Here is a 26130-nt window from a genome sequence, read left to right as displayed (position 1 = left end):
TTCATTTCTCTGGAGTACCCTAACAAACAGAGGCTCTTTCCTGTCTTAAAGGAAAGTGAATGCAGAGAAACAAACACCCACATAGACCATTGGGGTAGCTGTAGGAGCCTGGAGCACAATGATGGCAGCTCCAGCCAGCATAATGTGGGTAACGTTGACACTGGCCTCCAGGACCACAGAGGGTGTCCAGGGAGCCTCAGGAGACACAGTTACACTCTGGAGGTGAAAACAGAGACCCAGCCTTACATGCATGTACATTGTTTGAAAATTGTGTATTACTCAATCTGGCACCACACTTCCCATTTCAATCCAGCTCTCAGTGAAAGTTGCCAAACCCCAAACCCCAACCCCAACACTGGCGGCCCTTCTCTCACTCTTGGAAACACTATAAGGTTTTACAAACATTTCAGTTCTGCTCTTTGTGTTGGTCCAGCTTCCTTGGTTTTCTGGAATATTTTACTTTTTCTCGTCGACTCCTCAGTGTTTCTGTTTAACACGTTTTTACTCCCAAAGAGTATAAAAAATAAGGGTAATCAACATCCAAGGGGAAAGGGAGCTTGTCTGCTGTGCTCCCCAATGTCTTCCAGCATCAAGCACCATCCTCGCCCCTAGTACATGCCAAACAGATATTTATTATATGAAAAAATAAGAACTATAGAAATCCTGCTATGGGTCCAGCCCATGTAGGTTCTTGACATGCGTTCTCTCACTGAATCTTGCAACACTGCTATGAGATGGGTGTTGCGATGAGTAATGCCAGCCTCTTCTCCATCAGTAAATAAGCTCGGAGAGTGAGGCAACACTCTACAGAGGACACATAAATTACAAGGTAAACAGAGACCCTTATTGTCTCAGGGGTGCTCTTATTGTCGACCACTTTGGAGCTTTTCCTTCTGTTGGAAAAGCAGGCTGCTACCTTCTTCAGTCAAAGCCACAAAGCCAACAGTTAGTTCCACAATACTTACCACCATCCACCTCTGGTTAACTAGGCTTAGGGAAAATTAAATCTACAGAAAATCTTGAGCCTTCTCCCAACCAACCACCTCAATGTTTTAGACAAAAACTGAATTACAAAGTGAAGTGCCAGTTTGAGGCAAAATCGCAGAGAACTTGGCTTCAGGTGGCCCCCTGCCCAGCCCTGTGTGTTTTGTTTTCCCCTTGGAAAGGTTGAAAGGGCTCTCCAGGGAGCATCTGAGGCTAGAAACCCTCCCCTGCAGCCCCATTCACCATCGGCTGGTGCAGTAAGTTAGTTTGGTTAGTTTGTCTGATTCACGAGAACATGGTGACAGGTAGAAGGAGGTTAATCCTGCACTAGAAACACATTTGTAAGAGTTTTCTAAGGAAAGACCTGTCACCACAACCCAGACTCCAGCAAACACCAATAGGGGTGGTTCTGGGCCCCGGGTCAGGTCAATGTGGTTGAGGTTTGGGGCAGCTGCACTTTGCAGGTCTTCAGTTCCTAGTCACAGGAGGACCACTTGTTTCTACATTCCCACCCTCCTAGCCACCGTTCTAAGTGCTGACAGTTGCTGCCTAGCAAATTGCACCAGAAAAGGAGGGGGAGGAAGGGGAGAGGAGGAAGAGAGATGGACAGACAAGGAAGAGAGAAATGAAGAGGGACATGAAGGCAGGAATGAGGGGTAGAGGAGGAGGAAAAGAAAGTGAGGCTCGGGGGAGGAGGAGAAAGGAAGAGAAAACCCCCCAAAAGACCAATTTCACTGGAGAGTCGCAGTGTATTCTGTGGTTGAAGATAAAGAACTGAACCAGACATCAACATAAATTACAAATACATACAGAAAATTCCCCAAAGTGGCCTCATATCTACGATTTGACTTACATCTATAAGGAAGAAAACGACAGGGCGCTTGAGTGAGTCGAAATTAAAATGAGAAGACACCGCATTGTACTTAGAGAAGTCTGGGGTCAATTAAGTTTATGCAAGACATAAATTCAGGACTGCAGTTGGCAAGAACAACTTAGAAGGGTTTTAAAATTCCTTTTCAAGATTTTCAAAATCTTTAAAGGAACACAGAGCATAGCCGTAAGAACTTTTTTTTTGGCTAGAATATACCGGACCATCTGATGTAGCATTTGGGGCCACTCTGATTTGATTCTAAAATTCAATGGGCCATGCAATCAACTTCATCTAAAAAAGATCACAAATTAAAATACTGGGTGGGACCTTGATGCTAGACCAAGTACAGATTTCACTGAGTCTGAGCTTTAGCCACTAGCCTCAGAGCTGTCGCCAAGGGAAAAATTTAAAAAGATTGCAAAAGTTGTTAGAAAAAGGTGAGAGCAAGAGAAGGGAGACCATCACAGACAGAATGTTGGAACATTCCCAATTCTCCCAGAACCTGACGGTTTACTTCTGGAGCAAGGAACTCGCCACCACCCCAGGAATAAGGCGGACGGTGTGCTTCCTGCAGAACTCGGAAAGCAGCTTTTCAGCAGTGGTGGCTGCCTCTCTGAGGCTTTGGTGAGGTCCACCGAGAGACAGGACTTGAGGTGCCCGCCTGCTTGAATTCTAAAGCCTGAACAATGCTTGCCCTCTCCCTCCTCCCCTTTTGGGAGGAGCTGAGGAACAGGTGGAAAGCAAAAGAGGGAGTGGAATCAGAGCCCACGATGCGCCGACATCCCCCCCCCCCCGCCCCCGCCTCACTGTGTGAGCCACGACTGAACCGCAGACAGAAGCCAGCAGAGGCTGACCACACACAGTCACCAAGGAGCCAGCAGAGCGCCTGCTCGTCTTCCTCTAGCCCCTGTCTGTGGCGGCTGTCAATACATCTTCTCTCCTAAGCTTCCTGTTCTGCCTTCTGGCCACTGAGGTCAGGCAGCTTTTGTAGACCTTTGGAAGCAGAGGTCCAAACCAACTTTACTGAAAATATAAATGAGAAGATAAATTCTTATTTTTTTAAATCCCAACTCCAATCCTTTAACACAAGGGATATTGCATTATCTTCATATACGGTAGCTGATTAAACAGCTTTTCACATCAGGTGTCATCTTCTTAAGAAGATAAATGCTACAGTTAAACCTCAGAGGTTTTCCTAATCACTCACTGGACTGGTCACTCTGGGGAACTAAGTTTTCTCAGAGAGCTGAGGATTTTACTGATGCAGACTTTTGCTACCCCCATTTGGTTACAGCACCCTGATTTTGCTGTGGGGCACTTCTCCTCCTCTCACTCCATCCAACTCCACTCCCACTTCTGTGGACGTGAGGGGACTCAGGCTCGGCCAGTGAGAGCACTAAGTTCCATGGCCATGGGGGTTGGTTCAGGAATGGGCACGTGAGCCAGTCGGAACCAGACTTGCCCTGGAGGAAGGCATACTCTTTCCCTGGACTTGAACCTGGAAGGATGAATGTCTGTGTCTGCTTGGGCTGCCATAATGAAATACCACAGACTGGGTGGCTTGAGCACAGACATTTATTTTCTCACTGTTCTAGAGGTTGGGAAGTCCAGGATCAAGATGCTGGCTGATTCAATTCCTGGGGAGGACATTCTTCCTGGCTTGCAGACAGCTGCTGTCTCTCTGTGTCCTCACATGGCAGAGAGAGAGAGAGCGCAAGAAAGCTCTCTGGTGTCTCTTCTTGTAAGGACATTAATCCTATTGGATCACTACTACATCCTTTGACGTCATTTAACCTTAATTACTCCCTATTCCAAATGCTAATTACTTCAACATATGAATTTGAGTGGGACACATTTTAGTCATTACCACTATATGTCTGAGAATGTTGGCTATCATCTTACCACCACCTGAGGCCCAAGAATGAAACCAATATACAAGATAGCAGAGTTGAAAGATGGAGAAAAACAGACCCTACCAAGATGGTTGACCCCTGGATCAATCTGTTCCTGAAACCAAATATGCCTGAACTGTTCAATTACAGCCAATAAATCCTTTTTGCCTTAAGCTAATTTAGGTCAAGTTTCCTGTCACATGAAACCATAGAGCTGTAACTGACTTTTTAATCACCAAAATGTTCTCATTTTAAAAATACTCTTACTGAATAGTGTTCTCCCTTTCTCCTTCTTTCCTCCTGAAACAGGTATTCAGACGTATTTTAACCCCTTCCTTATGATCTAGAGCCCTCATGACAGTGCTCATTTACTTATTCCAGTGGGGATTCCCTCAGTATGTCCTGAGCTGGGTAGGACTATTTGCCCTTTGTTAAATGGCCTCAGACTGCGATTTCTTACATTTTATGTCTGCTTCTCTCTTTCCTCCCTTACTATTAGTGTACTGCCTTAGCAATTTTTCCTTCCTTCTAATTTTATGTTTCTAATTTGCCATGGGTTTGGCTTAGAAAACAAATAACCAAACTTACTACAATTATTCTTTTTTTAAAAAAACTAGGAATAGGTGAGAGAGGGCCTATGGGATTCTTCTTGTAGTGAAATGCAAGGATTTCCGTGTGCATCTTTGGGGGTACACTGCTTTACTGTCCAGAAGTGATAGGGGTTTCTTGCTTCTCACTTTTTTTCTTGCTTGTTTCTCACTTTTGCTCCAGACCATAAGCCAGATAACCAAATTCCATCATGATGGAATAATTCATCTGCAGTTCAAAGAATTATAGCATACATTTAAAAACAGCATGTTTTTTTAATTGGAAAAAAATGGCCAGAGTTTGAGGTTATTATAGAAATCCGTGTTTAAATAGGAAGAGCAGTAAAAATGATCACAGTTCCTAGAAACAGATCAGAATCATGGAGTGCCTTTAGGGAAGCCATGGAAGATTAAGCCACATGGAGATGCAACTGAGTGTTATACAACTAGTGTATTGAACAAGCAAACTCTGGCTGCAAACTAAATCCCACAGCCCCTTTCAACTTTATTCAGTGTGGGCGACTGTCCCCCTGCACCTGGATGAAAACTCCAGTAAGGTCCAGTGCTTTTCAGCACACTCTTAGGTAAGACAGCAATCATTAAGTCAGAACCCAGTTTAAGGTCAAATCTCAGGACATTGACATTTATACCCTCCTTCCTTCTTGCTGGGTTTAACCAGAAGAGTAAAGATGAGATTATGGAGTAAAGATAAAACAGGGAATGCATCCCAAATGAGTTCCTTGTGCTCTGTGGCCCTTGCTCCTCTTGTATAGACTGTGTGTAAAAGATCGGACAGAGTGGTTTCTTGCCCCTTGCACGGGTCTGGGAAGGAATTATCCAGTGTGTACTGGCACAGGAATATCTTCAGGTGAAAACGGATTTATCAGATTACTGCTGCAATTTACTGAACAACAGTTTCCAGGTGAAACAGAGACACCAAATTCACCCAAATACTCCACGACTTCAGGCTGTAACTACGTGAGAGTCTGAAGCCACAAGACCAAGGCATAGAATAAAAGAAAAGAGACAAACTACTCAGAATCACAGACAAAATCCTCCAGGATTATTTAACAGAGCAGCTTTTTTTTTAGCCACATCCACACTAAGAAATAAATCAATAAACACACACACAGATTGATAATGATACAGAAATGGACACAGATATTTATTAAAACATAGATAATTGTAAACAGGAATTTTACAAAATATTTCTTCCCATTACTACTTATGATCCATTCTAATCATTTCTAGCCCATTCTATTTAATTTTATTGCTGGTCTATACCCACTAAATTGATTTCTCCACCCACTAATGGAGGGTGACCTGCAGTTTGAAAACTGGGACCTCTAGGCACTGCAGATGTTAAGGAAGAGAATATAATTCCTGCAGTACCCCAGGCTGGGGGTCAAGACACGTGGGTGCTGCGGATCACCCTGCAACCATCCAGCTTTCATTTACTCTCCTGGGTCTCAGAACGGTTACTGTAAAATAAATAATTTCAAGTCCCTTTAACTCTAAAATTCTGATGCATATTGTTTTATCACTGTTGTAAAAGATAGCAGGAGAGATGGGGGTCAAGTTTACAGAAAGATAAGGCTGATGTGTGCCTAGAGAGGAAATGCCCAGCTTCAATACACTGGGTTTTCTGTCACCTTCTGCATTATCTTTTTTTTTAAACAGGTTTACTGAGATATAATTCATATAACATACAATTCACCTATTTAAAATGTACAATTCTGAGCTGGACCCGTGGCCTAGTGGTTAAGTTCAGTGTGCTCCGCTTTAGCGGCCCAGGTTCGGTTCTGGGATGCGGACCAAGACCACTTTTTGGTGGCCATACTATGGCAGCGACTAACATACGAAATAGAGGAAGATTGGCACAGATGCTAGCTCAGGGAGAATTTTCCTCAGCAAAGAATACATAAATAAATAAAATGTACAATTCAATTTTTAAAAATAAATCCACAGGGTTGTGCAACCATCAGCACAAAGTAATTTTAAAAACATTTTTGTCCCCCCTAAAAGAAACCCCATACTCATTAGCAGTCAATCCCTATTGCCCCGTCTCTGCCACCCCCACCCCCATCCCAGTGCTAAGCAACCATTAATGTACTTCCTGTCTCTATGAATTTGCTGATTCTTGATATTTCATATAATTGGAGTCACACAATATGTGGTCTTTTGTGACTAGCTTCTTTCACTTAGCATAATGTTTTCAAGGTTCATCAATGTTGTAGCACATATCAGTACTTCACTCCTTTTTTCTGTCAAATAATATCCCATAGTACGAGTATATCAAATTTTTTGTCCATTGACCAGTTTTGAACATTTGGGTTGCTTTTCCTTTTGGGCTATTGTGACTAATGCTGCTGTGGACGTCTGTATACAAGTTATTGTGTGCGTGTATGAGTTCATTTCTCTTGGATGTATACCTATGAGTGGATTTGCTGGGGTTTATGGTTATTCTATGTTTAACTTTCTGAGGAATACCAAAACTGTTTCAAAAATGGCTGCATCATTTTGCATTCCCGCTAGCAATGTATCAGGGTTCAAATTTCTCCCGATCCCTGCCAACACTCACTACTGTGTGTCTTTCTAGAGTACGTGAAATGGTATTTCATTGTAGTTTCAATTTGCCTTGACCTAATAACAATGATATAAAACATCTTTTCAGGTGCTTATTGATCATCTGTGTATCTTCTTTTGAGAAATCTCTCTTCAAATTCTTTGTCCATTTTAAAATTAGGTTATTTGTCTTTTAATTACTGTGTTGTAAGAGTTCCTTATATAGTCTTGATACTAGTGCCTTATCAGATACGGGCTTTGCAAATATTTTCTTTCACCCTATGGGCTGTCTTTTCACTCTCTTGATAGTGTCCTTTGAAGCACAAAAGTTTTAAATTTTGATGAAGTCCAGTATTTATTTTTTCTTTTGTTGTTTCTATTTTTGGTGTTGAATCGAAGACACTACTGCATAATCTAAGGTCATGAATCTATGTTTCCTTCCAGGGCTTTTATAGTTTTAGCTCTCACATTTCGATTTTTGACCAATTTTGGGTTAATATTTGTACATGGTATGAGGTAGAATCCATTCCCATTTAATGTTACTAGTGATATGGTTGGATTTACTGCTGCCATTTTGCATTTTGTTTTCTATACATCTTATGTCTTTTCATTCCTCTAGTCCTCTTTTATTGCCTTCTTTTGTATTAAATGAAGATTTTTCTAGGGCAGCATTTTACTTCCTTTAATGACTTTTAAGTTATTTTTTGAGTTATTGTCTTAGCGGTTGCCCTAGAGCTTATAAAGTACATGTCATTGGAATCTACTTCAGATTTATATTAACTTAGTTCCTGTGACATAGAAACCTTACTCCTATGTAGCTCCATTCCCTCCCTCTTTGCTGTGCTACTATACATATTATGTCTCTATATGTCAAAACCCAACAATACGTTGTTATAATTATTAATTTATACAATCTAGAAAATGCTCAGCTGTTCCAGTTTAAGTATTGGGTGGAGGGAACGAGATAAACTGCTTGGCTGCTCCCACCCTTCCCCTCCTGCTTTTGTTGAATAGAGCTCATCTTCACTACTCATAATCTTGCCTACTCCCCACATAAGCTCCTCTGGGCTTGGACCCTGGTGGACACCTGCAATGGAAGGTCTCCACCCCACCCTACTCGTGCTGGTTCTTCTTCATTTTGTCAATGGGAGGCTCAGTGTCTCCAGTGCAAAATAGAAATGTAAGCATCCCCAACTTGTGGTCTAAAATTTCATTATTTGGGATCTCTGTCCACAGAAACAATGTTACGTACAAGGATGAGGTTATCACACCAGATCACAGAGCCAGTTTAACACACAATCTACCTCTAGTATGATTCACCCAATTCAAACATAAGCATCACCTGGACTGATGTTTCCATAGGAAATGCACTGGGCATTCCAACTGCTAATACTGAATTTCTCTGGTTGAAGTCAAGGCAGGAAAAGAAAAGATACTCCCTTCCTTTCCTTACCTTCCCACCTGCCAGGTGACCAGACCTCTGGGCAGGGACTGCCAAGAGCTGCTGTGGCTCCAGAGAGGCAAAGGCTGAGAAACAGGTCAGAGGTCAGAGGTCTGTGAACAGGGCCTGCCAGGGGGCCAGGAGGAAAGGAGGGGGTTTGGCATAGACACAACTATGCACACAGCGAGATCAATGGAGGTTGGGCTACAGGCTGTTAAAATGATGGAGAAGGAAGTATGGGGCAAAAGAAGGAGTGTTAAAGAATAATAGCTACCAGACAAGTGAGTGCTTCCCAGGCTCTCGGTACACAGCAGTGCACATGGAACCACTCCACACATTACAGGGCGGGCACTATTATTAGGAAACTCAGGAATAAAGGGGTGAGTAACCAGCCCAAGTCAACAGCTAATGCGAGCCTTGTTTTTCACTTCAGTCTCCAGCTCCAGGGAGGGATTTTCCTGCTCCGCCCCACTCACAGCTCCTTAGTGTGGCTGATCTTGTGCATGTGATTGCTCAAGACTGATTCTAACCTCCTCCTGTGCTCAGGGGCTGGAAAGCTAGCAACAGCACTGCCCGGATTCTCTTGGAGCTGGGTTCTGGATGCCAATTGGGTTTTGCAAATAAGAAATAGTCGAACAAGATTAGAAAGGGGAGAAGTAAGGAGGAGGTTGCCTTGCTGTGGCTTCTTGAGCGTTTCTGCAGCTGTGTCCTATCTGGGTTCCAGGGTGCCAAGGGCTAGCCTGGAGGCGCAGGACTGCAGTTCTTGTATCCATGGGCTGCACTGCAGCACAGGGCTTAAAACTCAGCCATTCACTGGGGGGCTCCTTGGAAGCCCAGCTTAAAGCCTGCTGCTCCAGCCCTAGCAACTCCCCACTTGGTTTGTCTCTTCATATCCCATCCTAGTAAGAGTCACTGAAGGGGATGGAGGGCGGAAGGAGGAGGTATCTGGCCCTGAGCCCAGAGCATAATAGGTCTGCAGTAAAAGTTGGGTGAATGAGCAAATGAATGAATGAATTTGCCCATGTTAGCACCTAATCACCTGTAGCAAGTCCCTGCAGGGGCGTTTATTTCCTGCCCTGAGCCCTGACTGGTAATCTTCGTCTTTCCCCTGCTTTGCCTACATTGGCCACTGAGGGAAGAACAAGGGCAGGCAGTGGAAAGAGGCAGAGGGGAAGAACTTGGGAAAGTTCCTTCATTCATTTGCTCATTCCCCAACATTTACTGCATTCGTATCATGCTCTAGGGACCAGGCCAGACACCCCCTCCCCACACCACCCTCCATCGCCTTCAGTGACTCTTACTAGGATGGGAACTAGCAGACAGAACAAGTGGGGAGGAGGAGAGTGTACTTTGTGTTTGCTGTTCCCTGTCTGGAATGCCCTGCCTCTTCCCCTCATCCACCTGGCAGGCTCCTCAACACTGTCCAGATACCACCTCCTCTCTGGGGCCAGAATGTGTATGCAGGCAGCTGACTCCAGAGACCATGCACTTAACCACCATGGAGGAGGAAGGGAGGGTTAGAAAAACAAAAGAAGGGAGGTGACACGGCCCAGGCGGGACAGTCCCACGTAGCAGACATACATAAGCCAGCGGCTCATTTGTAAACTGCAGGCCACACAGCTCTGCCAGGAGAGGGTCTGCATTTCCTAAGGAGGAACTTTATCTTGGGGACTGATGGTCATCACGCTTTGTGTCCCCACTTACCTTGGCAAATAGGGAATGAGTAGAAACCCGAGCGGCAGGCATCACACCGAGGGCCCTCGACCCCAGGGCGGCACAGGCACCTTCCTTGGGCATCACAGATTTCGGGGAGAACTCCCTCCAAGTTACAGTCACACCCTGCGAAGGAGAAGAGACTGTCAGAGGGGGTCTCCATCCTCAGTCCTCTGTCAGGTTCTCCCCTCTCCCAGGTTTCCATCATGGAAACACAGATTATGAGTTATCTATGGTTTACAGACATTCTTAACCCAAAAGACTACATCTTAAAGGGAAATAAAACAAATATTCAGAGAAGGTCAGAGATGCCGCTAAGAAACATCTAGGGTGGGCACTAGTTTGCAAAATTGCTACAATCTTTGAACATCTATCCCTGTGAGAAGACATTTTTTCCCACATTTGAGCCTTGTACAGTAAAACTTCAATTTAATAGATTCCCATCTAATGACAATCTTGAATTAAACATATTTCTACCTTCCATTTTTTAGAAGAAAAGAAACGAATATAAATTCAGCCCTAATATGTGCCAGATGTGGCCTTCACTCGGCTTGTCTGACTTCATCCTCCGGGCATGAGGACTTCCCAGCAGTTAGGCTGCTTCCGATCCTGCAGATAGGTGCTCCCCCACCTCAGGGCCTTTGCTCCAGCCATTCCCTCTGCTATACTGCCCTCCCCTGGTTCTTGCTCATCCTTCAGGTTTCAGTTCAAAGCGAACTCCTCAGGAAGGTCTTCCCCAGTCAATGTGTACAAGCAGCTCCCCTCCCTATTCTCTATCTTAGCAGTGTTGGTCTTTCACAACACTTTAATTACTGAAATCACGTATTGTCTTTGTGACTTGCTTTGGCCAACGGAATGAGGTGACAGTGCTGCTGTGGGATTTCTAAGCCCAGGTCACAACGGGCTTTGTGGATTCTACTCTCACTCTCTGCGAGCCCTGGGACCACCACGTGAGGTGCCCAGTCTGGCCTCCTTGAGAACAAAAGGCCAATGGAGAGAGATGCCCCCCGTCCCATCTGAGCCCAGTCCCAGCAGACCCTCCAGCAAGTCCCGCAGAAAGACCACCCAGCCAACCCACACGACTGTGACAATAACCCTCGTTGTTTGAAGCCGCTAAGTTTTGGGGTGATTTATTACACAGCAATAGATGACTGAAACATCTAACAGACTGAAAGAGGGAATGTAGCCACAGGCCGACTAGGACCAGTTCGACTGACCCCATCTTACCAACAGAGTAACTGAGAGTTGTCTTTCAGGAACTGAGAGTCCCTCCTTACCTAGTTCAGGCCAGTGGAGACCACAACCCATCAACTGGGCCTGCGCAAATGCCCCATAAGTGACCCTTTTGACATTAAAGGGCTGAAAACCCCACCCTTAGATCGTGCTAACACCACCATTTTGTGAACATGCGTCCATCCAACGAAGAGGCAGGAAGTTTGACTACACTTGTGCAGATCATGAATTACCTCACTTCTCCTTACCTCCAATCATCTGTCTCCACACTTCAGACCACCCTGCCTTTCCTCCCATAAATTGTGCCCCAGGCCCTAGACTGGCAAGACAGATCTGAGAGCACATGCCCCTGTCTCCTTGCAGATCGATCTCACAATAAAGCCGTATCCTTTTCTCAAAGGCTGATGCCATAATAATTGGCTCTTTTCGCACATCAGGCAAGAGAATTCCCACTTTGTTTGGTAACAAGAACTCCCCTCAGCACTCCCACTGCCGCTATACAGTATTTCTCAATAAATAAATATTTCTCAAAAAGATAGGGCTCCTGCTTGACTTCATTATGAATGGATAAATAATAAAGTCAAGCAAGAGCCCTGTGAGATAGGTAAGCATTTTGTAGTTGAGAAAAAAGATGCTCAGAAAGGTTAATTAACTTGCCCTAGGTCACACAGCCAGAAAAGCTGAGTCAGGATTTGAACTCACATCTGTTTGATTCTAAAGCCCATGTTCTTTCTATTATACTAAGAATATAAGCTGTTAACTGATTTTAAAAGACACGTTCAAGATATGTCCTAGATTAGCATACATATTCAAACCAATCTCATATTTAAAACATCTCCATTTCTATCAAGAACATTAGCACCCAAATCTGTAACATGGTCCCACAAGGAAGAGGAAGAGAAAGGTCCTGAAAGACTCACAGATTCGACTGGGTTCACCCTACTTACTAAGGAAGAGAAGTCTCATGCATTTGGGAAAGATTTTCTATAAGGACTAAAATAACAGTTGATCCAAAAAACTAGTCAAATCCCACTCCTTCCCATTTGCCCTAAACCTTTAATCTTTCATATAAAAGGTTGATAACACAGTTGTGGAATTTTTCTAATACAATAATTAAGAAAAAAGGTCGGGGTAAATCAGAACAACTTTACAGTCTTTGCATCATCTCTGACTCGTTCATACTTAAATGGAACAGTTGCCCTAATTTGAAAAAAAGGGCAACGGACACCTCCAAGGGCACACTCATCCCCAGCGAAGCCTTGGAACCCAGGCTGGCATGAGCATCGCTCTGACAGTGCATCACGGCTGCTACACGAAGGCCCAATGCCACCGCCCTGGAGGCTGAGAACACCACAGAGAAAGAGAAAGTTTGACTGTCAATTACAGTCTTGGTGTTAAACCAAGCATTGGAATTCAGTAAGAAACTTGAACTTGACATTGGCATCGAAGTCCAAAGAATCCTGATTTACAGCCAACTGTAAGCAGAAAGAAAGCATCGAGCACCCGTGCATTTTACAAATTCCCTTTCTGAAATTCCCTTTTCAATGTCTCCTCTTTCTTAGCTGGCAAATAGTCCCACATGGGGACACAGCCAGGAACCTCTGAGGCCCCTCCCTTCTCGCTCCCCTCCCCTCCCCACACTCCATCCCCAGGTCACAGGATTATGTCTCAGGGAAGTCCCTGGAATCCTCCTCTCCTTCCAGTTCCAGAGCCTTGCTCATCCTTGTTTGCCTGGATTATTTCGAAAGTGTCCTAACAAGGCTGTCTGCTTCCCGTCTTGCTCCTTCCAATCCACTCTCCACACTGGTGTCAAGAGGGATCTTTCTAAACCGCCAACCTTTTCATATCACTTTCCAGGTCAGATCCCTCAAAGGTGACCCAGTGCCTTCAGGATGCAACCCAAAGTCCTTGACATCTGCAACACAGTAGACCCTTCACAATCTTCCAGGCTGCCAGCAGCCTATGCGGCACCTTTGCACAAACTAGAAAAAGGTGTCCCTTCTTCACGATGCTTTCCTGGTACTTGCTGTAAAATCGTCCCCACAAATACACAAATCTGCTCTGTCCGCAGTGGCTATGGCCCCCTTAGATGAGGTGCAGTTGTGCACTGCAACCTGCACATCTGGGCCTGGCTGGCCACTCTGGTCTTTTCCTACTCCTCTCCTCTCCAATCCCTGAACTTTACCTCCTACCCCTGATTCAGCCCCAGGGACCCACCTGCCATCCCCTGTCCATTCCCGAGGCCTTCTCTTAGCTGCCCCTCTGCCTGGCTAAGTCCTTCATGCTCCGAGACTCAGCTCAGATGCCTCCTTCTCCTGTTCTGGGGAAGCCCTTCCAGAACCTCTCTACCTTCTTCCTTCTTGCCTGCCTGCCTTTCTGCTTTCCTGCCTTCCCTCCCTTCCTTCTGTAAGGGGCTGTAAGGATGCCCTCCTGCATGCTCCCGCAGCTTCATGTTCTTGCCTGCTGTTAGCATTAACTCCTGCTGTTATAACTGTTTACCTGTGTGTCTCTTGAAGCTTCCAGGCAGCAGGGACTGTGCAGCGGGCAGCTGCCTTGGCAGTGCCTAGTACAAAGTAGGCACTTAAGAAAAGTTTAATGAATGAAAAATATGCTAAATATTCAAGGCTACAATTCTCTTTGGTAAACACCATTCTTTGAATTCCATTTTATTGGCAGCTACCGGGATCCTCCAAACCCAGATACCAGAATTTGTCTGTCCCTCTCTAAGCCTCCTCTGGCAGGTCTTCGTGCCAACAGTGACTGCCCCACCCGGGGAGGGACAGAGCGTGGGAAGCACGCCTCAGCGGCTGTTGCCCCAGCCTCCCAGAGTTCTCATCGTTAGTACGTGCCCCAGCCCCAACCACAATGACCACTGAACTCTGGCCATGGACAGTGGCTCCTCACAAAGGGACTGGGGGAATCAAAACCTCTTCAGGACATTGGTCAAGAAACCTCCTATACAGCCGTGTCTTCAAGCCAAATGGGCTGCTTCACAGAATCTGCCCCAGACTGCCTCAATCTCCTAGATAAAGTAAACTAGAGTCTTTCTGCAGCTGTTGATTGAACTTGGAGGAATAAAAGTGCACACGTGCCTGTAGGCTAGAGTGTATGTTTCCCATATGCTGTTGTTTTCAAAAGGCACCCTTGAAACTGTGCCTGTTGTACACCGATTTCCTAAAAAGAAATGTTAAGTGGTTATGAATGATCACTTGGACCCAGAAAATCCTAATAATATGCAGGGTCAGAAATATAATGAAAAACCTGAAAACATTCTGATCTGCGACACTCTTCTATGGTTCAGTTCTGCTTCAGCTCTTCAGTGTCTGGAATGGAGAATGTGGATTTTCTAGACAAATAGTTCTCAACTTGGGCTTCACATTGGAATCTCCTGGTAAAACACCATCACCTGGGTGTGGAATCCCAAACTCAGAGATCTGATATAATCCCACAATCTGTAAACTATGGCCCGAGGGCCAAATCCATCTCTGTTTTAGTAAATAAAGTTTATGGGAACGCAGCCAAGCTCACTCATTTACGTATGGTTGCTTTCATGCTAGAGCAGCAAAGTTGACTATTTGCAACTTTGCCTACAAAGCTGAAAATATTTACTATCTGACACTTTACAGGAAAGTTTGCCAACCACTGAATAGGAATTTCTACTAACTAGGGCAGTAGTTCTAAGCAAGAGACATACATCAGAATCATCTGGAAAACTTCTTCAAATTCAAGCCTGGGCTTTACACCTGGAAATCTAGATAAAGATCTGGGGTGATAGACAGGAATTTCTATTTTACAAAAGTGAGGGATTCTAAAACACAGCCCTATTTAAGAACCACTGTATGAGAAGACATGAAAGCATCAATGGGCCTTGAAGAATTCAAATTCTCAGGGGTGGAAGGGCCCCCGGTGTTATCCAGCACTGCATGTCTTCTGGCAGTTGAGATGTTTGTGCTTCTAATGTTCAGGGCTGGGAGTTAAGCTGCACAGTGGGTGGTTTTGAAATGCATTAAGAGAAGGCCAGATTGAAGTGGGTATCTGTGCGTTCAAACTCCCAAGTAAAATCCAACTGCGCTAATTGAAACTCCTTTTCTCTGAGGCCGTGTTCTAAGCTTCCCGTATATTTTGAAACAGACGTTTGAACTTCCCTTCAAGTTCAGTTAAATTTCTTTTCCTGAAATCACCACCAGTCTACATGGGGAGAAAAAGGAATTAAATAACAAAGGGATTACTGTAAACAGTCCAGGAATGGGGGATCTGAAACATTCTTGTGGAAGAAAACTAGAGATGTGTGTTGGAATCAAGGCTCAAAAGCCGAGTTCCATTCTAGTCAATTACGAAACATTCAGGAAACATTGGCAGATGCCTCTTACAGGCAGGAATCCACGGCAGGTACTGTGGGGATTAGAAACCAAGTCAAGCATAGCTACTGTCCGCAAGTGACCGAGTGTCTGACAAAGGCTTAAGACAATACCCCACATAATGACCCACGGCACTGTGGTCTGATCAGAGGAGCTGGGCCTCGGTGGGACAGAGTTGGAACTAGCATAGGAAGGTAAACTGGATGATGTTAGACCTCAGGTGAGCCCTGTGCTGCCCCCAAATCCTACAACATTCCCCAAGCCCATTCACTCCCTCACGTTCCAGGATGAGTCATTCATACCTTCACTCTCCTCATCTCCAAAGCCTCCTCCCCATCCTCACTTTCTGCCCCTGACCTTGCTTCTTATTTCACAAAGGAGAAAAGGAACCACCAGAAGAGAATGTCCACACGTTCCCACCATTGCACCCACCTGACCCTCCTCTAGCCCATGCGCTCTGCCTTCTCCTCTGTTACACTCTTTCCCATCCCAACAAATGGCAGCATCTTCCTTGTTTGTTCTACCCAAAAGCCTTAGAGTCACTCTAGAGTCCTCTCTTTCTCTCAGTCCACATCCAGTCCAGCAAACCCTGGTTCGACTTCAGATTATATCTACAATCTGTCCACTTCTTGTCGCCTCCACTGATACCTCCTGGGTCCAAGCCACCATCATCTCTTCCTCATGGATTATCGCAATAGCTTTCTGTGAGGTCTCCCTGCTTCTTCTCTCCTGCTAAAATTAGTTTTCGACACAGTAGCCACAAATATCCTTATGCAACACCATTTCTCTGTGCAAAACTCTCCTTGCCTCATTCAGAGTAGAATGTTAAGCCTTTGCAATGGCTGACAAGGACCTACCATCTGGTCCCCAGAACTTCCCTTCCTTCCCCTCTCCCCTTCCCCCACTCTGCTTTCACACATCTGGTCTTCTTTTTGTTCAATGAACACCTTGTCATGCTCCTGCCCCGAGGACTTATCACTCGGCCTTTCCTGTGTCTGGATGCTTCTTCTCAGACACCTGCAGAGCTCACCCTTCACCCCCTTCAGGTCCCTGCTTCATTATCTCTTCAGTGAGGCCTTCTCTGACTATCCTATTTAAATTTGCAAACCTCACATTCCCTAACCTCTCTCTGCCTTATTTTTTCCACAGCACTCATGGCCAAGGCTGCCTCCAGTCCACACCCTGAGCTACTATATTGTTGCAGAAACTGAACTCCTGTGCCATGGAGAGGTCACCAGAGGCCATCCTCTCTGCCCACCCACACCGTGGACATGCTGGAAGGGCACACGTGCTCACATACACCTCTCACTACCTCCACCCTAGTGAGATGAACATGTGGCCATCAAACCTCTCCAGCCACCCAGGGGAAGGAGAAGCAGACTCAGTGGGTGACCCAGTTGGAGCAGTCACGGGCTGGGTGCATGCAGTGTGTCTTTTGTTGGTGCCCTTCTGATTGTGTGCATCCCTGTGTATGCCATTATGGGTTTATGTAGAAACTGTCCACAGCTCCAGAATCGAACTTAGAGGCCTGGAATCTTCTCATATGAGTCAGTTTATGCATATGACGTGAATGGCTCCCCCTTAAAAATAGCACCCTTGTGCAGGACATAACCCTGCATATCATAATATTACATATTAGAGATCTTACTTACTTAGTAGTTTATATATTATATATGTTATTGTATGAGTCCCTCCACTGGAATATAAGCTTCAAGAGAGTTGAGAATTTTTAAAAATTCTATTCATGGTAAGTCTTTGGCAGCCAGAATGATGCTGCGCACATTACAGGAGATCATAAAACACTCTCAGAAGGAGTGGTGTGGTAGATGTAACACCCACACCCTCTCGATACTCACCTCTCCATCCCAAAGGCTGCTTCCTGCCCACCCCTGCCACTCTCTGCTCTGGGAACCTTCCTGGTTGCAGGAGAACCTCAGCCTTTCTGCAGGCCAAGCTTGACGTGCCTGAGAGTTCATGCCCCAGAGGCAGCCCTCCATTGATGGCAGGTAACTGAAGTCAGCTCATCAGCTGGGAGGACACTGAGCAAAATCTATGCTTAAAGGGATGCAGCTCCAGGTGCTACAGTAGGGACCTGCTTGCTAATGCATCTTCATAATGGCTCCCTTCACTCCCTGACTCACTCCCTTATGAGATTTCCTGGAATCACCTCCCAAATAAACTGCTTGCACCCAGTTCCTTTCTCATAGTCTCTTTTCGGAGAACTCAAATAAGACAGTAGGCAACTGACTGCCACCGAAGGTTTTTGAGCAGGTTAGTGACATACAATCCAAGCTCTGTTTTGTTTCCTTAATGAGGTAGGGCCATTGCGATAGACAGACTGGAGTGGAGAAGGATGGGGGGTGAAGAGCTCAAGGAGGAGACACCTGCAAGACACCCCCCATGCTCCAGCAAGGACAATTTGAAATTGGGTATAGCAGTGTGCATAGGAAGTAGAAAAACAATATGGAGCATAACATTTTCATTGATATTAAACCAAAAGAAAGTTACTTGCCTTTTATTTCTCCAGCTACTGGATCTTCTGGACTTGGAGTAGAAATAGGGAAGATGGGAATTCCTATGTTTAAAAATACAGAGAAAGATTAATGAGACAGTAAAGTAAAACATTAACTTGCAATAACTAGGAAGAAGCCCTCTCTAATTTAAGGAAAAGTAGCATGTGGAGACTAATTTAAAGAAAGGCAATATTGCTATATTTGAAATGCATCTAGTAATTGAAACCAGACTGATCAGATGTTCTGATTTGTATATTAATGAACAGAAATGGATATTTCATTCTCACAATAGCTAAGACTCAGTCTAAGCAGGGTTGAGCTTGGTTTCTTTAATGTCTTTACTGACTTTTTAATGTAAAATTGAGGCTAGTTTTAAAAAATGTTTTCTTTCAAGATTTTTTCCCTAAAGTTTTGTTTATGCCATAAAATTGCTTCAGGCTTTTTTTTTTTTTTTTAATAAGAAGGCAAATGCAATTTCTGCTGAGCCTCTACCCAATAATTACAGATTCTAAATTGATTAAGTCCCGATTCAGTGTTACTGTGTTTGGGCTTAAAAACTGGTTCCTTTCAATATAAGATGATCATATAATTTCTCCTCCAAACTAGGACACTTAATGGTGACAGTGGGTGCTAGTTTGACGATGACCCTGGGACGTATGAGCCAGGACATGTAGTCACCCCATTCACGTGTGTCCTCTTCACCTGGCCCCACAACTCAATATGCTTTTCCTGTGATGGGAGAGCTGTGAGTGTGGGATGGGCAAGAACTAATGCGGCAATGGAGAGGCCTCTTCTTGAGACAGTGTTTCTTTGTCCTAACACCCAAGTGCACTTTACACTTTTTTACACTGCTGCAGCACAAACACAACACGGCTCTTGTCACAATTTGCAAAGCTCATTTCATAGAGTCTCCTGCTTCAAATTCTTTCGTGGTTCTATACATACACATTTCTTTTTTCTGAGACCCTGAGACGTTCACTCAGATCACTGCAGTCAGCTAAGGTGGGGCCCATGATAACCTGGCCTATTGTACAGTGGGAAAGAGGGAACACATTCCCCTGGCCACCTGAAGCACAAAACACACTACATGTATGCAAACAGACATCTGGAAGCTCATGACATTTCTTCTAGGTTTATGAAGAAAAATTACACGTGTGGATTACTAAGTTGAAATCGCCAATATTTGACCCTTTGGACCTACTGAGATGGTAATGTCTACAGTACACCTAATATTTTGGAGATAAATGGATATAAAATGTACTTACATAAATTTTATGTTCCAAACTTTTGGAAACATTTTCAAGTAAATACAGCCAACCCGGCTCCATTTCTGTCTCCCCTCACCATGCCTGCCATGCCCTCAGGTGTCATGCACAAAGCCCAGGTATGTGTCAAGAAGGGAGGCCCCTCCTCCTGCAGTGGGTACTTACTCAAGCAAAATGGGAAATTATGGTATCCAGCCGCACACTTCTCACAGTGGTCTCCCTGGAAATTCGGCTTGCAGGTGCAGCGGCCCGAACCCTGCTCACAGTCTTCCGCGTGCTCAGGGTTACAGCTGCAAGCTAAGAGAAATCCCAGTTTCAAAGCACCAGGCCTTCGCTGCACTTAATTAGGCAAATACATCCCCACACTCCTCAGACAACGTTTACTACTTTATCATTGGTCTACTGTTATTCTTGAAAGAATACAACCTGTTTTCTACTTCACATCTGGTTGATGGTTCTCATTAACTGAACCTCATGGGCTCTCAGAGATAAGCTTTAAGAGCATCCACACTGAGAAGTTCTCAAGAATGTAGTTTAGTATACTGAATACTTCCCAGTTCCCTGTGTAAGAGGCAACGCCTGCAGCAAGTACCATCGGAGGGGCTGGGGGTGTGTGTGTGGTAGCTCCTGGCAGGGCCGTTGGGTGCAGCTTCACCTGGCCATTACCCAACTGTGAATGTCCATATAGTGGTCATCATTTCATAGCTGTGATGCAGACACAAGTGTGGGATGCCTAGATACTGATATAAAATTTGTGGACAGAAAGCAAGATTGCGCCCATAATCCAAATGTTAGATTTGCGTGATAGAGCTTACTGAAGGAAAGTTTTGCAACCAACACAATGATCAGGTTTGCATTTCAGAGGGACATATTTGGGGCTTGGGGTGTAAAAGGTTTGGTAACCCTCCACTTGGGAGCTACCTTTGACCTGGTGGGTCATCACCTTGGACAGTGAAAATACTATCTTCGCTCAGCTGAGTAAGTCTCATGAAGAACTGGGGGACTGCAGAAGCCATGAGCATCAAGCATACTCCAGGCCTGGCTTCTCCTGGTGTCCTTTGATAAATTTGTTTAGGATTTATGTACAGTAGGTTCTTTATGCTAAGCCTTTCATATCTCCATGAGACCACTTCAGTGACAAAGAAAGAAACTGATGAGAGAAGTGATGGAGAATCGAGGTTCCTAACAAGGTACAACGTCCTGCTTTCCTTTGCCAATACCTATTCATCCTGGGCACCAGGAAAGTGGTGGACATACTTCGTGGGGTGATGTGGAAGAGGGAGGGAAAACAGGAACACACTTTTAACAACTAAGAATGTCCTAGGGAGAAGTAAATCAGAGTTTATATGTTCTTTGGACTCCGATGCCCTCAAATGTTAATGAAACGATGAATGAATTTGGGGGAACAGTGGGCACAGAGGCCAACTTCAGGACTGGAATTGCTTTCCAACTGTGACAACCAGAGAACATAAAAGAACCAAGTACTGAACAGACTATAGGTGACACATGTTGGGCAAAGTCCATAATCTGACCTATGACTGATAATCTGCAGGGAAAAGCCAGTGGCATTTTTCTGTATAATGGATGTGGTATGGCACAGTGGTGCCAGACAGATACGAACTCTATCCTGGATCGATCAGTTAGTGGTTTTGGCACCTGGGCCAAAACATTTAACTACTGAGACCCTTTGGTTTCCCCAAAAATGAGAATAATAATACAGTATCTTGAGTTTGTTGTGATATTTAAGATATTCATGAAAGTATTTAGGCAATGTCTTGCATATGGCAAGTGCTCAATAAATCATAGCTATCTTAAGTATTATGACTATAATTATACCCTTGTGAAATCATTACAATGTTGTCTTGATGTGAATTCTGACAAAAATTTGAAATTATTGGAGACCGTAGCAACATGTTAAAACAACAGAAAATGGAGGAACTAATATTTGTTGCAAGTCTAGTGGCAGGCCCAATGCTTAGTATTTTCTTAGGTGCTTTTGATGGCATTTCATTTAATCTTAAGGAATATATTATCATTTCTATTTATATATAAGAAATCTGAGGTTCAGAGAGACTATGTAACTGCCTGAGATTACTTGGCTAGTAAAGAGTAGATCGATAATATGAAGAGAGAGACTAGGAAGGGAACTAGTAACCAATCAGAATTTAGTCCAATGACCTCCCTGAAGCAGACACACCAGGCTGGAATGACACTTACGGATGCAGCCATTTGGGGCATCAAGTGGAATGCCGTAAGGGCGGAAATAACCCTTAGCACACTTTTCACAGTTTACACCAGCTGTGTTATGCTAGAAAGAAACAAAGGAAACTTAGAAAGAAGAGTATTGGAGAAGTCCTTATTTTGTGCTATTCATCCAAAGAAATAATTCTGTCATATACAATTATAATTTCCTAGTCACTGAAAACAAATAAGCATCGATCTTGACCTTGAGACTCTAAGATTTACCACAGGACACTGGCTTAAACTTGGCTCTGGAATTTTTTCCCATTGAAAGAGGAAACGAGGGTAAGTTCCATGAACTGGATAGCCCAGGTTTTCCCCTCTACCATAGAACTTGCAAATTTCAAGAGGACTACTCTTCACAGCTTCATTCAAAAGTGATCAATGGAAATAAGTCACCCCTAAGGGGTTAACCCAAGGGATTAAGGGTCATATGTGTATTTTTATCTTCTCTGATTTTGGAAGAAATCACACATACAGATCATCTTCTCTTGTCATTCCAATTTTTTCTGTACTTTAGTCAAGAAACCATTTTTCAAACATTTTTGTTACACGAATGGAAAACGTAGGCATGAGTCTCATACACAGAGCTCATTTTAAAGTACAATACTAGGAGGCTTTTTATATTTCATAGTTAATCCTTGTAATTGCCACAAAATCAAATTACCCAACATGCATCATCAGTTTCCAAGAACTATACACCATGGCTCTAGCTCAATTCTGCCCCCCTCTCTCTAATTTGGAAACAATTAAGAGGACAGTGTTCTTTCATTAATGAAAGGAAAGGCAATAGGAAGTTAAAAAGAACCAATTTAACACACTTTGACCCAAAAAGGGTCTGCATAGAAACACGGAGAGGAGAACAAAGGCCCTTTCTGTATTCTTTGCCCCATTTTTGATTACTTTATTAATTACAGATTTTAATTTATTACCACTTCTTGTCCTGTGGGCTAAAATCTGAATTCATTTTAACATTGAGGTCTAAAAACTGCACTGGCCACTTCTCTGACTTCACATTTACATGTGGGAACATTTTGGGCAAATAAGAAACAGCTGTATTCACCCTCTTGCCCATCAAATGCCAATTATCCTCTCAACTCTGTAGTTGCTACTATGACTTAAAATAGGCAAGACACAAGGTTAACTTTGGCTCCCCAATTTTTTACCGTTGGAATAAGAAATGAGGAAAGGTTCTCTGAAGTGGGTACCTCAGGCTTTCCCCGTTACCACAGAGTTTGGTTAATGAAGCAACCGTCACAGAGAAGTAATAATTTTAAGACACAAAGAACAGCGACAAATGACCTGCAGATGGAATAATGCCTGTAGTTTGCCTTCAAGTCTCCTGTGGTTCTCTGGGACCCACACCACACCCTAAAGGCACTTTATCCATGGACACCAAGGTCACGGTTGGACCAAGGCCATATTGGGACTCAAGGAAAGTGGTGGCTCTGTAATTTCCATATTGGAGATGCTGGGGGGAAGTAATCTCTCTAGGAGGTGTGGGTGCTTGAATTTCTATTTGCATGACACTTAACATAAAAGGAGAAAACCTCAGCTGTCCAAGCTAGAGTGGGGTGCATGCTGATGGAACCTATGCAGGAGGTAAGTCCACCCCCACTGACCCCTCCTTTGGCACACCACCTAGACAGGCTTTCGATGCAACATTCGCTTAGAAACCCCAGGGCCTGCTCTGATAATTCTTAGGTCCTAATTCCTCCAAGAAGAACTTTTCCAAGGTGCTTTGCAACCTTCAGGTAAACCTTCTCTCTCTCTCTCCTTTTCTCTCAGTTCCTTGGCCACATCCTCAACACTGTTGCTAGCTTCCATCTCTGTGAACATCAAGCATGCGGAAATTATTGGCTAGTCCACTCATTGGCCACACTCTCTCTGGAAGCCCCCTATCTGATTTTCCTTCCTAAGGCCAACACAATCTGGCCTCTGTTACTTCTATGACTTATCTACCCACTGGCTCACTCCCTTCCAGCCACATGGGGCCCCTTGCTCCATCTCAAAGCCCTTTGTCCTGCCATTTCCTCTGCCTGGAATGCTCTCCCCGAGACAGATGCCTCGCTCATTCTCTCGCTTCTTTCAGGTCTTTACTCAAATGCCACATCCCAAGGAACTGGCCACCCTATTTAAAATGTCACATCCCACAAGCCAATGCTTAAAATAGTAAACCCAAGAAATAAAAATGAAATCAATGCCACATGAGAATATAGCCATCTCTGATAACTGCTTGCCCTGCAGGATAACATCTGGCTGTCTTACATGCTGTTTGCTTGACTACTTTAAAGTGAGGTTTCCACTCCCTGTCACCAGCCCAGCTGATGGTAGATATTTCATTATTCTCCCATTACCAGCACTGTACAGAAAAGGCAGGAAACAGCCAGGTTAGCTCGTGCTGTGGACTAAATGTTCGTGCCTTCTCCCCAATTCATTTGTGGACCTAGTGTGATGGTATTTGGAGCTGAGGCCTTGAGAGGTAATCAGATCATGAGAGTGGATCCCTCATGATGGGATTAGTGCCCTTATAAGAAGAGACACAAGACAGCTTCCTTCTTCTCTCTCTGCTCTCTGCCATGTGAGGATACAATGAGAAGATGGCCATCTGCCAACCAGGATTTGCTGGCACCTTCATCTTAGACTTCTCAGCCTCCAGAAATGTGAGAAATAACTGTTTATTTTTTAAGCCACCAAGTCTATGGTATATTTGTCATAGCAGCCTGAACAAAGACAGCTGGGTTTCTGATGGGCAGACCTTGCTCTAGGGTATGCGTGTTCTATCAACAAATTCAAACTTCATTTTGAAGAATCACCTCATGGCTCACAAGCCCTCTGACCCTGATGTAGGAGCATTCCCTCCCTGCTCCTTCTTTCTTCCTTGTCAAGACTCCTCATGTTCCTCGGTATATGGCATAAGATAGGGTGATATATTTTTCCCCAAATGAAGAGCCAATTGTGCCAATATCATTTATGTAATGTCCATCTTTCCCTTCCATTAGAAATGCTAATTTTGTTGTAAACCAAATTTTAACATCTACAAGAACTTGTTTCTAGATTCTCTATTAAGTTCTTTTATTTTAAATTTTTTTTTAAAGATTTTATTTTTTTTTTCCTTTTTCCTCCCCAAAGACCACTGGTACATAGTTGTATATTCTTCGTTGTGGGTCCTTCTACTTGTGGCATGTGGGACGCCGCCTCAGCGTGGTCTGATGAGCAGTGCCATGTCCGCGCCCAGGATTTGAACCAATGAAACACTGGGCCGCCTGCAGCGGAGCGCGCGAACCTAACCACTCAGCCATGGGGCCAGCCCCATCTATTAAGTTCTATTGAACTATTTATCCCAGCATTGAGTCCATATGCAATTAATACAGATTCATAATATGTTTTGATATCTTGGAAGACAAATTTCTCCAATAATTGTTCAGTTTTTCTAAACTATTTTTCTATTCTCATATATTTTTTTATTGATAAGAACTTTAGAATCAGCCTGTCACTCTTCATAAAAAATTCTGTTGGAATTCTGATTGCAACTGTACTGAATTTATAGATTGGTTTGGGATTAACGGTATAATATTGAGTCTGGAAACACAGTATGCCTCTCCATATAGGTCTTCTTTTATAAACTTCAGTAAAGTTTTATAGGTTTGAATGCAGCTCCACAGTTAATTTCTTCTATCTGTTGCCTCTTGGAGTACCTCCAAATCATTCCAACAGTCACAGCTGTGTTCTCCCGTATGTTTGTGTTTCTGCTTTCTATCTTTTTGGAGAGTCTTGAAATTCCTGATCTGTTGATAACATGCTTTCTTATTTTTCATGCTGTTGAGGATTCCGGAAGGAGACAGTATTTTGCTTTCTTAATCTTTTCTGTCATTGTGTGGGATTTGTTGCAGGAGGGAATGTAGCCCTACGTGCTCCATCTGTTTCTTGATCTCATCTCTTCACTTTGTGTGGTGCGTGTGTGTTTGTGTATGTGTGTGTGTATAGGAGACAGACAGTTTGAAAATAGTGAGACCAACACATCAAGAACACAGGGCACCACAGCTGGGGAGCAGCTCAAGACTTGGACCAGAAGTCGAGTCTCCATGGAAGAAGCTAAAGATTCTGTTCTAGTTAATGGAGATAAGTATCTTCAAACATCATCTCAAACAACATGAGTAATCTTCAACCTTACTTAAGAACATCAATAGTTTATCAAAGAAAAAGAAATCAAGGAGTCAATCCAAAAATGCTGTATTCCTTGCCTTCTTCTTTCATTGCTCTTTCCCCCAATATTTTATTACAAAAAATTTCAAACTTTACAGTGAACACCTTTACACCTCTATATAGAGTTTACCATGAACATTTTACTAGATTTGTCTTATCATATAATTATCCATCTACTCATTCCTCTCTCCATTCACTAATCCATCTTATTTTTGATGCATTTCAAAATAAACTGCAGTTATCACTTTCCCCTAAATATTT

General features: G+C 43.9%; 1 protein-coding gene across 4 annotated transcripts in view; it reads right to left on the bottom strand.

Moving 5' to 3' along the window:
* The window catches only part of LAMA3 (laminin subunit alpha 3), a 258555-nt gene that overhangs the window by 147449 nt on the left and 84976 nt on the right, over window positions 1-26130 (bottom strand). For 3 of the 4 annotated variants that reach the window (XM_023647570.2, XM_070220837.1, XM_070220838.1), the window contains 4 exons: window positions 21640-21730; window positions 19588-19719; window positions 18157-18219; window positions 10045-10179 (listed from right to left, as the gene is read on the bottom strand). In XM_023647570.2, coding sequence (XP_023503338.2) covers window positions 10045-10179; window positions 18157-18219; window positions 19588-19719; window positions 21640-21730 — 421 coding nt within the window. Of the gene's footprint in view, window positions 1-10044; window positions 10180-18156; window positions 18220-19587; window positions 19720-21639; window positions 21731-26130 lie in introns of those variants that run through there. The other variant, XM_070220839.1, reaches the window with a different exon arrangement.

The sequence above is a fragment of the Equus caballus genome, chromosome 8 (genome assembly GCF_041296265.1).
Source record: "Equus caballus isolate H_3958 breed thoroughbred chromosome 8, TB-T2T, whole genome shotgun sequence".
NCBI classification, from domain to species: Eukaryota; Metazoa; Chordata; class Mammalia; order Perissodactyla; family Equidae; genus Equus; species Equus caballus.
The sequence above is the reverse complement of the archived record's forward strand: the minus strand, read 5'-3'. Positions and strand labels throughout refer to the sequence as shown.